This window comes from Perognathus longimembris, chromosome 23, assembly GCF_023159225.1.
Source record: "Perognathus longimembris pacificus isolate PPM17 chromosome 23, ASM2315922v1, whole genome shotgun sequence".
In the NCBI taxonomy this organism is placed as follows: Eukaryota; Metazoa; Chordata; class Mammalia; order Rodentia; family Heteromyidae; genus Perognathus; species Perognathus longimembris.
Genome location: NC_063183.1, coordinates 1,581,156 through 1,599,011, shown reverse-complemented (window position 1 = coordinate 1,599,011; position 17,856 = coordinate 1,581,156). Strand labels below are relative to the sequence as shown.

Genomic DNA, 17,856 nt, shown 5'->3' with positions numbered 1-17,856 from the left:
GTATGAAGCACTGAGTTCAGTTTCCAAGATTGAGGAAATAAATAAACAAGGACTCTCTTTGGGTTGCACATTTATCAAGGCTGTTTTTTGTTTGAAGTAGCATTGTTTTTTCTACCATCTGGTATCACCAGAGCCTCTGTAACTAATGTTGGGTCTTTTCCTCCAGCCAACCAGATGGAGGAATTTGGTGTGGAGTACAAGATCATCAACCCCAAGGCCATCACAATGGGGCAGCTGTATGGGTGCTTTGACCCGGTGAGTCATGAGTGGACAGATGGCGTCCTGGCCAATGCTTTCCGGGAACAAGCATCTTCTGTATCTGAGGACCGCAAGTGGATTATCTTTGATGGGCCAGTGGATGCTGTTTGGATTGAAAACATGAACACTGTTCTGGATGATAATAAGAAGGTAGCTACAAGCCTCACTTGTTTGTGAGTTGGGTATAAATTCTTATTGAAGTCAGTGATCAAGACAATAGAAGACATGCATTTGTTGAGAATGACATTTATCAATTTCTCAACAATACTGCCGTTTGTACTTATAGTCAGTAACTATATAGGGTCTAATAATGGTTTAAATAACTATTTTTCTTATGATTTTTTGGGGAGGGGGAATATTGAGAGAGTTAAATTGGCCAGTTGGTTTCTAGTTCTTGTGATTTCACTAGAACTAGAGGATATACAGCCAAGATGACTTTTCCACACAATATTTAAGGGCTTTCTGGGCACTGGTGGTTCATGCCCGTAATCCTAGCTACTCAGGAGGCTGATACCTGATATTTACAGTTTGAAGCTAGCCTAGGCAAAAAAGTCCATGGACTCTTACCTTCAACTGACTTTTCAAAAGCTGGAAGTAGAGGTGTGGCTCAAGTGGTAGGGCACCAACCTTGAGTGTAAAAGCTAAGGAATAGCTTCCAGATGTTGGGGTCAGCTGTGCCTTTAAGGGGCCACAGCTGACCTTGACCTGCCCTTGGCAGGAAGAGAAGGCTCTGCTCCTGGGGCAGCACGTGTGTAATGGAGGACACCTCAGAAACCCATCCTTAGGGGGCTGGGCCTCTGCCCCCGAGGGAGGTCCCCTGACATCACTTGATGGACAGCCCTCTGTGACCAATCTGCAATCCCTCTCTTGTGCCTGCCCTCGGAGGTATATCTGGGGGGCTCCTCATTTGAATAAAGTAGAACGTCCCAGAGACATCTCCAAGATCTCACGCGCTCGTGTCTTCCTTGGGCTGGCGAGTATGCAGGTCTCGCACCCACACGCGACCCAAGGGCTTAGCTTTATTCCTCCCCAACATCCAGACCCAAAGTTCAAGCGCCAGTCAGTATTCACACACACACACACGCACACGCACACACACACACGCACACGCACACACACACACAGAGTTACAGGGCCTATCTGGACTCAAACTAGAAGAGAAATAGACTCCATCTCTTGATGGAAGTGGAGAAAGACACATTATAAATGTGCATGTGGAATGAGAATAGATTTTGGAACATTACTGCAGTAGTCTTTGGAAAATACATTTTGCCACAGTAAGTACAGTAACACTAAAGAACTTGACCTTGAGCAAGGCAGTTAGGTTCAAGGCCTGGCTTTTCCACTACCAGCTGGGTAGCATCAGAAGCTATTTACTCACTCAGTGTCTCAAATCTATCACCTATGAAATCTACCTCATAATGTTGTTAGGAAGGTTAGATGAGTCAATATTTGCAACCTGCTTATATATACTATCTGAAATATAGCCAGTACTATATAACTTTCACTATACAATTTTTTAAATAATAGAATAAAAATATACTGTTGAATATACATCACCATCAAATCAACATGTTCTCAAACTATTTAAATGTCACAAGCCTAAGAGTGAGTCGTATTTAACAATGGAAGTCTCAATGAAAATTACTTACTCAAATTACACACATACATTAATTACACCATGTGTGACACCCAGATCATGATGACTCCCCACAAAGGCCCCATTAGGGAGGGGGAAATTCCCTTAGAAGAGCACAAAAACCTGAAATGTGGTCATATGTGCATAATTTTGATTTTATAGAATAGAAAATTAGAAACAAATAGTATTATATGGTATGGATTATACTATATAAACTAATGTACCAAATGGTTTTGAGTTTAGTAATACAAAGAGAGTCATAACTAAGGAGTTTCTTAATTGTTGTTCTTGTGGTATAATCAATAAAGCTATAGTCACAGGTGTGGATCTATTTTACCTTTATTGATATTTAGAAATGGCAGAGCTTGATGGTGTCATTCCCATAATAGTTGTGACCTTATCTGGGAATGTATCCAGAGACATGAATCAGGTAACACACAGGGAACTTTATAGCCACAATTAAGATGAGCAGCTGGAATCTGTGGTGTCAGTTTTCCTTGGAGAGGCCAGGACTCTAGCTTTGTCTATGACTTAAATTTTTCTCTTGTACTCATGTTGGCAGATGACAGGTGTTTTAAGGAGATATGCCAAGACTCACCTATGATTTTCAGGTTCTACAGTGTATTGTCAACCACAGATCCCAATGAGCTTAGGTGGCTCAGGCCTGTAATACTAGCTACTCAGGAGGCTGAGGTCTAAGGATCATAGTTTGAACCCAGCCCACATAGACAAACAGAAACTTATCCCCAGTTAACCAGCAAAAAGCCAGAAGTGGAGGTGTGATCAAGTAGGGGAGTGCCAGCCTTGAGTGAAAAAGATGAGTGAAGAGAGTAAAGCCTTGAGTTCATGCCCCACTACCAGCACACACACCAAAATACAGTGCCTTTCAAACACTAGGATTTCCAGTGGTCTTCCATTCAACTCTAGAAAGGATTGAGAGGGAGTTTTTGTCACTCTTAACATTGATTAGTCCATGTGAGAAGTTCAAAAATACATCTTTGACTTTAGTAAATATGATGAGATGAAGATGCACACTTAACTTCTATGTTAAAAACCAGAAGGAAAAAGGGTGCCCATGGCTCACACCTGTAATCCTAGCTACTCAGGAGGCTGAGATCTGAGGATTGTGGTTCAAAGCCAGCCAGGACATGAAAGGTTGTAAGACTCTTCTCTCCAATTAACCACCAGAAAAATGGAAGTGACACTGTGGCTCAAGTGGTAGATCACTAGCCTTGAGCTGAAGAGCTCAGGAACAGCACCCAGGCCCAGAGTTCAAGCTCCACAACTGACAAAAAAAGGGACTAAGAAGCTTCATTAGAGCTGATAACATCTCAGTTCTTCACTTAAGATTGCAAGTTTGTGATTTCCTTTCCTTACTATCTACAAGTATAACTCACTTAGCCATGACTGAGCCCCCTCCACCCCCTTTCTGCTTCTCTCTTGAGAACTTCTCATCATTTTCTAGGCTATATGCTTTGATTGTCATCTATCTCCTCCAAAAGCATGTTGACTCCCAAGAAGAGGATGTTTCTGTCTCTTTTATCCCATGCACTTAGAATAGTGCCTGGACCATGATACGTGCTCAGAAAATGTTTGTGGGCTACACTCAAACTAACTGTTTCCACTGAGACCCTTCAGTGGTTGATGAAATTTAACTGCTTTGCTTGTCTCCCCCTCCCCCACCCCCTGCCTCCTACCTGCACCTCCATTCTGTTTTCTCTTTTTTTTTTTTTTTTTTTGGCCAGTCCTGGGCCTTGAACTCAGGGCCTGAGCACTGTCCCTGGCTTCTTCCCGCTCAAGGCTAGCACTCTGCCACTTGAGCCACAGCACCGCTTCTGGCCGTTTTCTGCATATGTGGTGCTGGGGAATCGAACCTAGGGCCTCGTGTATCCGAGGCAGGCACTCTTGCCACTAGGCTATATCCCCAGCCCCTCCATTCTGTTTTCACTTGCAGTTGTGTTTAATGAGTGGAGAGATTATCCAGATGAGTGCCAAGATGAGTCTGATCTTTGAGCCAGCAGACCTGGAGCAGGCCTCCCCAGCCACTGTGAGCAGGTAAGTCAGGGTGCATGGGTACCTGAGGGGAAGGTGTGGTCTGCAAGCCCTACACAGGAGGAAAAGCACTAAAATCCACAAATGTGATTAAGCACTCAAAGACCACCCCACTACCTGTTATTCACTTAGACGTGTCACACTGTTGGTGGGAGTCCAAATCAAGCAAGCACTTTGGAAAAGAGTTTGCCATTATCTTAAGTGGAGCTTTCATTTGCCCATATGATCCATCCAACAATTCTGCTCTTAAGTATATGCCCGAAAGACACTTTTACTTAGGAACAATGGGAGAGCTGTAAAAGAATATGCATACTGGCACAAAGACCAATAACAAACTGTTGGAAAGTGCCCAAATAACTATTTGTAGGAGTGAATTAATAAATTGTGATAACAATGCAATATCTATCTATCTTATGCAAAATAAATAAGTAAGCAGCCTTGACAGCATCTGTATGGATAAATCTTAGTAACCATATAGTGGATCAAATCTTAGTATTTTGTGTAGCTATGGTAAATAATTCTGTAGTGAGCATGGTTGTGCTAGAAGCTTTAGTATGGCCTTGTTTGTGATCATTTTTGCCAGTCCTGGGCCTTAGACTCGGGGCCTGAGCACTGTCCCTGGCTTCTTTTTGCTCAAGGCTAGCGCTCTGCCACTTGAGCCACAGCGCCACTTCTGGCCGTTTTCTACATATGTGGTGCTGGGGAATCGAACCCAAGGTTTCATGTATGCGAGGCAAGCACTCTTTCCACTAGGCCATATCCCCAGCCCCTGTGATCAGTTTTGTAAAATCCCAGAAGTGGGATTGCTGAGTCATAGGGAAGCTCTGTGTTTAGTCTTTTGAGGAACCTCCATACTGCTTTCCAGAGTGATTGAACAAGTTTACACTCCCACCAACAGTGTAGTAGCATTCCCTAAAAGATTTTTTAAAAATTCATTACATGTCTGATGCAATGGCATATGCTTGTAACCTTATCTGAGTGTATGGGAAACAGTGTGTACTGGTATTAGAATTAGGAAATTCAAAGGGAATACCAAAATTGAGAGACAAAGGGTAAAATAAGAGAAACAACCACAAAAGCAATACTTGCAAAACTGTTTGGTGTAAGTGAACTGAACACCTCAGGGGGGAAAGGGGGAGGAGGAGGGGGGAATGAGGGACAAGGTAACAAACAGTACAAGAAATGTATACAATGCCTAATGTATGAAACTGTAACCTCTCTGTACATCAGTTTTATAATAAAAACTTAAAAAAAAAAGAGGGAGGGGAGAAAATGAAATTTCTTCATCAAGGAGGTAACCCACTGAAAGCACCATTTAAATAATGGTAATATGATAATAATTGCTAGCATTTATCAAATCTTACCACATGCCAGCTCAATAAGTAATTTACATACATACGTAAGTGAATTCTTGCAGTAACTCTGTGAGAGTATTATCATTATATTCTTGTAACTAGTGCAGAAAGAAAATCAGAGAGAAGTTATATGATTTGACCAAAGATACAAATCTAGAACAACTATGCCGAAGCTGGATGTTCTTGAATGAGAGAAGCAGACACATCAACATAGGCTCATCTGTCTGTCGTGCTGATGGGTCCATAGTACTGGAAGCTAAGACTGGCTACCTTAGCAAACATGGCCTGGTGACTCCTGACTGCTATTGTTAGGTAGATGTGAGCTCTTTGATAAAAACAGAGTAAAGTATGTTATATTGTAAAGTATTTTTCAGAAGTGGAATACTGTAAAAATTCAATAAATGTCAGCAACTTCTATGACCATTATTTAAATGATTTTTATTGTATTGGTTCCTCAATGATAAGCTTTTAGATTCTGCATTAATGATTCTCAGTTTCAATGTCAAGGCACTTTGATGTTTTGCAATCATCTGTGAGGTGTCCCATATGTAATTTAGCGTTGCTAATAAAAAACCAGAAGTTTGTTAATTTAAAAAAAAAATTTCATTACATGTCTGATGCAATGGCATATGCCTGTAGTTCCAGCTACTTGGGAGGTGGAGGTAGGAGGATTGTGTTCTAAGACCAGCTGAGACAAGAGCATAAGACTTTATATGAAAAACAAACTAAAAGCATGAGGACTTGCAGGAGTGGCTCAAGTGGTAATGTGTCTAGTAAGTATGGAGCATTGAATTCAGTCTTCAGGATCACGAAAAGGAAAAGAAAAACACATGTAATTTCAGAAGCATCTAAAATTGTATAAAACTACATAATAAGGGAAGAAATCAATATTCAAGATGCTATGTTACCTTAGGTGGGGAAGCCCAAGAGAATAGGACAAGGGTGATCATATGGTGAGATGAAGTTTATTGCTAAGGTCTAAGGCCTGGCACAGTGCTTGAGGTACAGTACAATAAAAAGAGAGCACCTAACCTCATTCTCTGTTTATGCAACTAGGTGTGGAATGATCTACATGGAGCCCCATCAGCTAAGTTGGAGGCCCCTGAAGGATTCATACATGGACACCCTGCCTTCCAGCCTCACCGAGGAACATAAGGAATTGGTGAGACCTTCAGTTCTCTTTATTCTCATCCCATTCCACTTCAGCCCCATGTCCTAAGTCATCGCCAGGACCTTCTAAGTACATCTTCATCTTCATAGTTCCAGGAAGCAAGAAGGGGCAGGAAATGGATTCCTTGCCCATCATGTTTCCAACTTTCTTCTTCATGTGGTGGGCATGGCACAGGACAGTGAACTTATCCTTCATCTTCCACCTTCCCCATCATTCCTCTTGTCTCCAACGGAAAATTCCAGTGCTGGGGAATGTTCTTTTTATTTTATTTTATTTTATTTTTGCCAGTCCTGGGCCTTGGACTCAGGGCCTGAGCACTGTCCCTGGCTTCTTCCCGCTCAAGGCTAGCACTCTGCCACTTGAGCCACAGCGCCGCTTCTGGCCGTTTTCTGTATATGTGGTGCTGGGGAATCGAACCTAGGGCCTCGTGTATCCGAGGCAGGCACTCTTGCCACTAGGCTATATCCCCAGCCCCTGGGGAATGTTCTTGATGGTGGGTGTGCTATCATTTATCCTCCATTTTGCTACCAGCAGACATGGCTATAGACATAGACCACATCAGAGAGGATCCTGTCCCTCCACAATGTCATTCCTACAGCTAACCCTTGGACCAGCTCTCCACATTTCTCACTGTGAGCAACCTAGGACTGGTTAGAAAGACTCTCTTTGCAGCTGGCACAAGTGGCCAGTGACCAGTCTCCCTCCCCATCCTCAAAGATGGGAATGTTTAGGTTATGTGGGTTTTCCTGACTTCACACTCAGACCAGGGAAGCAGGAGGAAAGCCCACCTATGCTTATGGTGTCCCTTGTACTTCCCCAAAGAATGAGGAGACTAAGGAAGTTCCACCTCACAGTAGAGATGCTCAGGGGATCACCTAGGATGACACTATGTTTGTCACCATATAGACACGCACACACATGGCCTACACCAAAGGAAATTCGCCTAGGGCTTTAAATGTAATGTCGGCAATGGGGTTTGCTTATCCTTGTCTTATATGAACGTACATACATAGCTTTTGAGCTATTGTGATACACTGAGAGGTCTATTTTTGACCTTTATATGTTGAGTAATTGTTTGGTTTTAGTTACAAAATGTAGGGTCGCTGACCCAAACCTGTGGGAAATACCTTTTGACAAGAAGTTTTTGGTTTCGCCGCAGACCTGGTCTCTACCCTATCCCCCTGCCCCCACCTTAACAGTCATATATCAAGGAGCTCATGCCCCTTTGTTTTCTGTGTTCTAGGCTTGTCTCGCTCAACATTATTTGCTCAAGTTCGGACCGTTTCCCTGCAAATAACAATATTTCACCATTTCTAATCGCTATGTAGTATTCCATTGTGTATAGGTACCATATTTTTTGGATCCATTCGTCTGTGGAGGGGCATCTGGGTTGTTTCCATATTTTGGCTTTTGTGAATTGTGCCGTGATAAACATGGAAGTGCAGATGTCTTTTTGATATCTTGGGACCTGTTGTTCAGGATAGATGCCTAGGAGTGGTATGGCTGGGTCATAGGGTAGGTCTATGTTGAGCTTTTTGAGGAACCTCCATACTATTCTCCAAAGTGGTTGTACTAATTTGCACTCCCACCAACAATGGAGAAGGGTTCCTCTTTCCCCGCACCCCCTCCAGCATTTGTTGTTGCCTGAGTTTAGAGTATAGGCCATTCTGACTGGAGTGAGGTGGTATCTCAGGGTTGTTTTTATTTTCATTTCCTTTACTGCCAGGGATGTTGAACATTTCCTCATATGTTTCTTTGCCATTTTTATCTCTTCGCTTGTGAAGTCTCTCTTTAGCTCCTTTGCCCATTTCCTAATTGGTTTACTGGGCATGGAGGGGCTTAGTTTTTTGAGTTCTCTGTACATGAAAGATATTAGGCCTTTGTTGCTGTGCTGGTAAAGATCCTTTCCCATATGGTTGGCTGTCTTTCTAGTTTGGTGGCTATGTCCTTAGCTGTGCAGAAACTTTTTATTTTGCAGTAGTCCCATTTGTCGAGTCTCTCCCCTATCTGTTGTGCCCCTGGGACTCTATTCAGGAAGTTCCTTCCTGTGCCTATAAGTTCTAGTGTCTTTCCTACTCTGTCCTTCAGTAGTTCCAAGGATTCAGGTCTGATGTTGAGGTCCTTGATCCATTTTGAGTTGATCTTGGTGCATGGTGATAGGCTAGGGTCCACTTTGAGCTTTCTGCATATGGCTGCCCAGTTTACCCAGAACCAGTAGTTGAAGAGGCTCTGTTTTTTCCATTGTATGTCTTTAGCTCCTTTGTCAAATATCAGCTGACTGTAAGAGTGCGGTTTTATTTCTGGGTCTTCAATTCTATTCCATTGGTATTCAGGTCTGTTTTTATACCAATACCAGGATGTTTTTGTTATGATGGTTCTATAGTAGAGCTTGAAGTCTGGTATTGTGATACCTCCTGCACTGCTTTTTTTTGCCTAGAATTGCTTTGGCTCTTCTAGGTCTTTTGCTGTTCCATATGAATTTGTGGGTTGCTTTCTCTATTTCAGTGAAGAATGGAGCTGAGATTTTGATGAGGATTGCATTGAATTTATATAACAATTTGGGCAATATGGCCATTTTCACTATATTGATTCTGCCTACCCATGAGCATGGGAGGTCTTTCCATCTCCTTGTGTCTTCTTTGATTTCCCTTTTTAGATTTTTATAGTTCTCATTAAATAGGTCCTTCACGTCTTTGGTTAGGTTGATCCCTAGGTACTTTATTCTTTTTTTGGCTACTGTAAAAGGAATTGTTTCCATAATTTCCTTTTCTGCTTGTACATTGCTGGTGTACAGAAAAGCTGCTGACTTTTGTGGATTGATTTTGTATCCTGCTACTTTGCCAAAATGGTTTATTAGGTGTAGGAGTTTGGGGACTGAGTTTTTTGGGTCCTTCAGATATAAGATCATGTCATCTGCAAATAGGGATAACTTGATTTCTTCCTTGCTGATGTGGATCCCTTTGATGTCCTCCTCTTGCCTTATTGCTATGGCTAGGGATTCCAGCACTATGTTGAAAAGAAGTGGGGAGAGTGGGCATCCTTGTCTTGTTCCTGAGTTTAGTGGGAATGATTTTAGTTTCTTCCCATTTAATACGATATTAGCAGTTGGTCTGTTGTATATGGCTTTTATTGTTTTGAGGAATGTTCCATCTATTCCTGTTCTCTCCAAAGCTTTTTAATAAGTATGGATGTTGTATTTTGTCAAAGGATTTTTGGACATTGACTGAGATAACAATGTGAATCTTGATCTTAGTTCTGTTGATGTGGTGAATTACGTTGATTGATTTATGGGTGTTGAACCATCCTTGTGTCTGTGGCATGAAGCCTACTTGGTCATGATGTATAATTTTCTTGATCAGTTTCTGGATCCTGTTAGCTAATATTTTATTGAGGAGCTTTGCGTCTGTGTTCATTAGTGATATTGGTCTGTAGTTCTCTTTTTTTGTTGGGTCTTTGCCTGGTTTGGGGATGAGTATGATATTAGCTTCATAGAATGAGTTTGGGATTTCTCCCTCTGTTTCTATTTCATGGAAGAGTTTGAGGAGTATTGGTATTAGCTCCTCACTAAAGGTTTTATAGAATTCGTTGGTGAATCCATCTGGGCCTGGGCTTTTCTTTGTTGGGAGGCTCTTGATTACCCCCTGTATCTTGCTGTAAGTTATTGCTTTATTTAGTTGATTTATTTCTTCTTGGTTCAGTTTGGGCAGTTTATACTTCTCTAAGAATTGATCCATTTCTGTAAAATTATTTTTTTTAGTGAGTAGAGGTTCTGGAAATAGTTCCTTATGATTGTTTGAATATCATGTGTATTTGTTGTGATTTTTCTGGTGGAGTCCTGATTTTATGTATATGAGTCTCCTTTTCTTTTTTTTGTAAGTCTTGCGAGGGGTCTGTCAATTTCATTTATTTTCTCAAAGAACCAGCTTTTAGTCTTATTTATTTGTTGAATAGTCTTTCTATTTTCAATCAGATTTATCTCTTCTTTAATCTTTGTGATCTCTCTCCTCCTAGTCATTTTAGATTCAATCATTTTTTGTTTCTCCAGTTGTTTTAGTTTCATCATGAGGTTATTCACCTGCTCTGCTTCCATTCTTTTAATGTGAGTGCTGAGGGCAATGATTTTGCCCCTCAGTACTGCCTTAGATGTATCCCATAGGTTTCTTTGTGATGTATTTTCATTGTTGTTGTTGCTTATGAGTTCGTTAATTTCATCCTTAATTTGGTCTGTGGCCCAAGTGTTAGATAACAGTGAGGGGTTTAGCCTCCAAGAATATGTGTAGCCTCTGTGGTATCCTTTGTTATTGAGGGTTACCTTTATTCCACTGTGGTCAGACATAATACATGAGATGACGTCAATACTTTTGTATTTGCTGAGGTTCTTTATGTGGGCTAGGACATGGTCTATTTTGGAGTATGATCCATGGGCTACTGAGAAGAAGGTGTATTGGGTCTCTGTAGGGTGAAAGACTCTGTACAGATCTATCAGATCCATTTGGGATATGGTGTTACTTAGGTCCTCAGCTCCCTTGCTAATCCTCTGGGTATTGGATCTGTCTCTTGGAGAGGTGAGGTATTAAAGTCACCCACTATGATTGTGTTTGGGTCTATCTTGTTCTGTAGTTCTGTGAGAATTTGCCTGACATATATAGGGCCTCTTTTGTTTGGTGAGTATACATTTATCACCGTGATGTCTTGATTCTGGATTTTTCCTTGTATTAAAATGTAGTGTCCTTCTTTGTCTTTTTGAGTTGATTTTAATGAGAAGTCCAGCTTGTCTGAGATCAGGATGGCTACTCCTGCCATTTTGATAGGTGTGTTTGCTTGGAAGATCTTGCTCCATCCTTTCATTTGGAGCCTGTTTCTATCCCTTTCTGTAAGATGGGTCTCTTGAAGACAACAGATGGCAACTTTTTGTTTGTGGATCCACTCTGTCAGTCTGCTCCTCTTTATTGGAGAGTTTATACCGTTTATATTCAAAGAGATCAAGGATAAGAGTGTGTTTTCCCCTTCCATTTTCCTGTTAGGCTGTTTTTCCTCTCTTTTTTTTTCTCTTGTCTTTAATGAGCTGCTCTTTCTGTTGGGCTCTGGTTATTGTAGTTTCTTTCTGTTTCTCTCTGTGTGTCCTGTACGATTTCTGTTGGATGGAGTGCCCCTCTTAGAATTTGCTGTAAGACTGTTTTTTTATTCACATACTCCTTTAGATCCTCTTTGCTATGGAAAGATCTGGTTTTTCCCTCGAATGTGAATTGTAGTTTCGCTGGATATCTAATTCTGGGTTGGCAATTGTTGGCCTGTAGGACTTGGATTGTGTTCTTCCATGCTCTTCGTGCATGGTAGGTTTGTGTGGAGAGGTCTGCTGTTATTCGGATCCTTTTCCCATTGTAATAAATCTCTTTCTTTCTTCACTTTGGCTGCATTCAAAATTTTCTCTTTATTCTTGAGATCTGAAGTCTTGATTATTATGTGCCTGGGCGAGGATTTTCTAGGATCTGGTCTGCCAGGTGTCCTATAGGCTTCGGTTACCTGGGTGAGGTTCCTAGTGAGACTGGGAAAGTTTTCTGCAATAACTCTATTGAAAATATGTTGAAGCCCTCTGCTCCAGTATTCGGCTCCTTTTTCTATTCCAATTATGCACAGAATATATCTCTTGTCTTTGTCCACTAGCTCCTGGATTAGTCTGCCTTGGAGTTTTACCGTTTCTTGGAGTGTGGTAATTTTCTGGTCCTTATTGGCTGCATTGTCAAAAGAGAGATTCGGGTTTCAATATGATCAATTCTTTGTGATGTGGTTTCAAGCGTGGAATTTATGGATGTCAGGGAGCTATTTATGGTTGCCAGATCAGCTCTGATCGTGGAAATTTCTTCCTTTAAAGAGTTGTATTTTAAATCTATTTTTTCATGCATTTCACTTCTTAAGGTCTTCTTTAATGGAGGTGTGCACTGTATCCATTTTTGCTTCCATTTCTTTCTTGACTTCCTGAAGGTCCTTCAAGACTTCCATTCTAAACTCCTGGAATTGTTTTCTGAATTCGTTCCTGAGGCTTTCCATCATTTCTGCTATCAGAGCCTCAGTTGTTTTTTTATTCTCCATCTCCTCTTCAGTCGTACTGCTTTTTGGAGCTGGCGAGCTGGCTTGCCCTTTCATGAAATTTGTAATATTTCTTTGTGATTTGCGCATCTGGAGATCTGTAGGTGGCGTCCTTGGGTTGGCTTTGTGCTGGTTCCTGCTGGTTCGTCAGTGGAGACTTGTTTGTGTCCTGGCTCTGGGTTTGAGTTTGGCTGTTGAACCTTACTTCCTAATGGGTGAGCATGACTGTCTCAGTTGTTGCCGGGGTGGTCACCCTCACTGCACTTGGGGGTGGGTAGGTTCTGTGTCTTTCTCTGCAGGACAGTGTCCTGCCACTGTGTTGTGCTGACCCTAGTGTGCCCCTGGTGGGAGTTTGTGGGTCATTGATTCAGCGTGGCATGGAAACTTTTCTCTTCTTTGGTTCTTTTTCCCACTTGGTACTGTGGTCAGAGGAGCTCACCTCTCAGATTGAGGTTTGCCGCTGAGAGGCGGCTCGCCCACCTGTGTGGATTGCACCTGTTGGAGTAGGTGTTGCTGTTGAGGGGCGGCCCACCCACCTGTGCGGAGTGCGCCTATCAGAGCAGGTGCTGTCGCTGGGGGGCTCTGCCCACCTGTGCGGAGCGCACCTATCAGAGCGGGTATTGTAGTTTGCCCATTTTTGCACTCCCGCAGGGGGTTGGGCAGAAAATCCTCCTGCTGGAGGGCTAGCACGCTGGCCCACATTGGCCCTCCAGGGGGGCACGTGTGTGTGCACTCTAGTGCTTCCTTTGGGGACATGCTGCCCCGAGTTGTTGGAGGGTGCTTGTGCCCTCTCGTGAGTTTGCCTGTGGGGGGCGGTATGCGTGGACCCCAGCAGGTTCAAGTGTCCAGGCGTGGGTCGATGCCCACAGACTCTCTGCGCCTCTGCTGTGAGGGCGGCATGTGTTCGGGCCCAGGTGTCCCTGCTGGGCTGGTATTGCACACCAGCAAGCCTGTGACTGTTGTTCAAAAAGTCCACGAGGACCAGGCACCTCAGGTGGGGGTTCCAATGCCTACCAGTCCCCGGGTCCTTGCTGGGGAGGGGGCGGGGCTGGTGTGGACAGTTTCGGGCTTCCCAGCTGGGGCTTTGGGGAATGCCTGACTAAGGTGTTTTCCGGTCCCCTTGTTGGGCGCTGCTCCACCTCTGCTAGCTCCCGTGTCCTCCCAGAGGCTGTAGGGTCCTAGAACCGCCAGATTTGGGGCTCCTTTGTCCCCTCAGGGTAGGGAGGGGGAGGGAGGGAGCTCTAGCTTCTTTGTAGGGTTTGGGTCTCTGTTAGAGCTGGTCTCCCATGGGTGGGGGGGGAGGTTAGTGGGGAACTTACTGGTCCTGGATTGTGTGTGTGTGTCCCGCGCTGCTGTGGGCTTTTCAGGGCTGGGGTGCTGGGGTGTGGCGAACGGTCATTTGGTGGTGGCAGTCCTGGCTGTCCCTGTCCGGCTCTCCCCATCTGTGCCGCCCGGTTCCCCTGCTGTTTATGTCTGTTCCCAGCCATTCGGTCCCGCACCTCCGGTCCTGTGCCGCTGTCTGTCTCAGTCGGTCTGCGCTCTGTCTGGGGTCCGTGGAGCTCCTGCTGTCTGGACTCCGCACTCCTGGCATGACTTTTCGGCTGTTGGTTTGCCGGCGCCGGATCCCCTTTCCCAGCCTGGCCCTGTTAGGGCCAGGGGTCGGCGGGTGGGGGAGGGGTACCCTGGAGATTTTCCGACTCCGTGCAGGTTATAGGCTCTTCTTTTTTTGTTCTTTTTTGTTTCCTGTGTTTCTCTGTTGCTTCTGGTTGTTGGGTTTGCTGGATTCTTGATGGGGTGTTGGGTGCTGGAGTTCCCAGCTCACTATTCGGTTGGAGCGAGTTGGGGTGCCTCCCTATTGTATCAGCGCCATCTTCCCCTCTCTTATTCTCAATTATAACACCTTGGTTTCCTACTAACACTTCCATCATCTTCACTTTATTTACTTCATTACTTTTTTCTTCTTCTTCTTTATTGTCCAAGTGTGGTACAGAGGGGCTACAGTTTCATATGTAAGGCAAGTACATTTCTTATCCAACTTGTTAAAATGAGGGAGGAGCCTCATTTTTCTTCTGTCTTCCCCCCTCCTCTTCATTACTTTTAAAATTTTTATTTCTATTGTTTGTTGTCCCCCTCCCTCAGGCTATGGACTAGCAGAGAGGCCTTGTCATCATATCCATCACTTATTCCCAGCACTATGGGCTACAATGCAATTATTAGATGCTCAGCAAATAGCATCTTATTTCATATAGGTGCTCCTAACTTAAGATGGGGTTATGTCTTGACACACTTATCCTACATTGAAAATATCATAAATTGAAAATTCATTTAACCCATCTGATTTATCAAACTTCAGACATAGCTTAGCAACAACTGGTTTATCTGCCTTTCACCTCCTGATTGATCACAAGGCAGGCTGGGAGCTCTGGCTCTGGATCCTGGGGAAACCCAAGGAAAAAAAATTCGCATTTGAATTATTTAAATTTTGAACCTAAGGGGCTGTGAATATGGCCTAGTGGCAAGAGTGCTTGCCTCATAAAATTTGAACCTGTCAGAAACTGGTGGTTCACACCTGTTATCCTAGCTACTCAGGAGACTGAGCAAGCTGAGGATTGGGGTTTGAAGCCAGCCCAGGCAGGAAAGTCTATGGGACTCTTATCTCCAATTAACCATGAGAAAACTGGAAATTGGCTTAAAGTGGTACAACACTAGCCTTGCATAAAAGAGCTCAGGGACAGTGCCCAGGCCCTGAGTTCAAGCCCCATGACTGAGACAGTAAGTAAGTAAGTAAATAAATAAATAAATAAAATTTGAACCTACTCTCAAAATGTCTACAAATCTCACAGAGTTTTCTATTCTTAGGTCAATGACATGTTCGTGTGGCTTGTCCAGCCCTGCCTAGAATTTTGTCGCCTTCATTGTAAATTTGTGGTCCAAACATCTCCCATCCATCTGGCCTTCACAATGATGAGGCTGTATTCCTCTCTGCTTGGTAAGTGCAATAGGGAGGGGGGACTCAGCTTTTATCTGCCCTCACCACTATTTTGAGCCCCTGTAATTATAATGGAACCATCTGTTTGACTAAGAACAAAAGCGCCTTTGAATTGTAGATAGAATTTCAGGAAAGAGTCTATGTGTTTTGTTTTTATCAGTACTGGTGTGCGGCATGCGTGTGTGTACATGCATGCATGCATGTGTATGTGTGTGTGCGCATGTGTGCCAGTACTATAGCTTAACTCAGGGTCTCACATGTTTGTTTAACTTTTATGCTTATGACTGATATTTAGCACTTGAGCCACACCTGGTTTTTGCTAGGTATTTGGAGATAAGAGTCTCAAATTTGCCTACCTGGGCTGGCTTTGAATATTGATCCTCAGATCTCAGCCTCTTTACTAACTAAAGGTGAACCAGACAATGCCAGGTGTAATTTTTTTGTTCCCATCTTTCCTTGGCTCCTGTCTACCTCTACCAAACAAGGTTATTTTGATAGGAAATGGGTTTAGATATCACATGTAAATGCATCTCATAAAAACGTTCTGATAAAATATTGGAAGTTTCACATTAAGAAAACTTACATTATAAAAATATGAAGACATATGTTATTATAAGGTGAGAAAACAGAGAAGCCACATTTTGAGAGGTCAAATCATGGAATCTTTTTGTTTGTTTTGATTTGTTGCCAGTCCTGGGGCTTGAACTCAGGACCTGAGCACTGTCCCTGGCTTCTTTTTGCTCAAGGCTAGCACTCTACCACTTGAGCCACAGCACCACTTCCAGCTTTTTTTTTTGGTATATATATATATATATATATACTGAAGAATTGAACCTAGGGCTTCATGTATATGAGGCAAGCACTCTACCACTAGGCCATATTCCCAGTCCCTGGAGTCTTTATTAAAAGACTGATGACTGCATGGTGGACTCCTGTCTCAAAGACAAGCAGCCAGGAAATACACTCAACACTGTTAGGAAACTGTACTATGCAAGCCAGAGAGGAAAGAAAGAACAAAAACAATACCAACAAACCAATTCAGCTCCAATGGAGAGCCGAAGTGGGATGCCTTGGTGACCGGAGAACAGCTAGGAGGCAGGAGACAAGACACGAACATGGAGACACGTGGCATGGTGTTGGAGTGCCTAAGCTGAATGCGACTTAAATAGGGTCAGGTCAGGAGACTGGGTCACAGGAAATTCCCAGTCCCAGGTACTGTTCTGACAGGTTTAGTAACCTATCAGGTACACCCATTACCTGAGGGGGTTAGGGGCTTCACCTTCCCCCACCATGAAGACAAGATGCCAGACCTCAAATGGACATACATACTCAGCTCCCAGCAGAACCTTTTCATCTAGGGGAGCTAGACCTATCTCCCAACTTTCCATACAGGGCATACTTAGAGTCTACTCAGAGGCCTGTGATTCAAGCCATTTAGGGCAGAATCAGAGCATTCTCTCTGCAAAGCTTTCCCAAGGTTATGACATCTGCATTCTTCTGAAGCAGAGTTTTCCCAGCTCACCCTGATCCAGGCATCTGCATTGAGTGAATGGCCTCCCTCACCTCTAAGCTTTTCAGCACTGGATGGAGAATTCCCTCCACCCAGCAAGAGGCATCAGGATGGCTACAGGAAGTTACTTAGACTCAGCCTCCCTATTTCAGTGTCAAACTATGAATGTACTATAATGGTGTCCCACACTAAGACATTTCTTCAGGATATTTAAAACAGTACTTCAGTGTTTTATGTATTTCCCAAGATGCAACCATGTAACTCCATAACTGTTTCACACAAATCAGATTCCACTGCATTCTTCTGTAAAGGGCTATAGATGTATTCATTGGAAGACCTTTCTTTGGATATTGATTTTTTTTTTTTTTTTTTTTTGGCCAGTCCTGGGGCTTGGACTCAGGGCCTGAGCACTGTCCCTGGCTTCTTTTTGCTCAAGGCTAGCACTCTGCCACTTGAGTCACAGCGCCACTTCTGGCCATTTTCTGTATATGTGGTGCTGGGGAATTGAACCTCATGTATATGAGGCAGGCACTCTTGCCACTTGGCCATATCCCCAGCCCCTGATTTTTTTTTCAAGATGACATTCAGGATGAATATTTACAACTTCTAACACATTTTCTTAGTTCATTTCTGTTAAAAGCATTGTAGTCACAAATTAAAAATGTAACCAGTAATAGTTTAGTATAGATTATACAGTATTTATTATTCCATTTTGCAGATGATATGATACTATACTTTAAAAACTTTAAAAACTCCTAAATCTGATAAACACCCTCAGCAATGTAGCAGCATACA

General features: G+C 43.2%; 1 protein-coding gene across 1 annotated transcript in view; it reads left to right on the top strand.

The window, feature by feature from the left end:
* Dnah3 (dynein axonemal heavy chain 3) overlaps positions 1 to 17,856 on the top strand; it is a 192,282-nt gene that overhangs the window by 89,596 nt on the left and 84,830 nt on the right. Inside the window, exons 37-40 of the mRNA XM_048331892.1 lie at positions 167 to 408; positions 3,852 to 3,952; positions 6,361 to 6,466; positions 15,422 to 15,551. Coding sequence (XP_048187849.1) covers positions 167 to 408; positions 3,852 to 3,952; positions 6,361 to 6,466; positions 15,422 to 15,551 — 579 coding nt within the window. The remainder of the gene's footprint in view (positions 1 to 166; positions 409 to 3,851; positions 3,953 to 6,360; positions 6,467 to 15,421; positions 15,552 to 17,856) is intronic.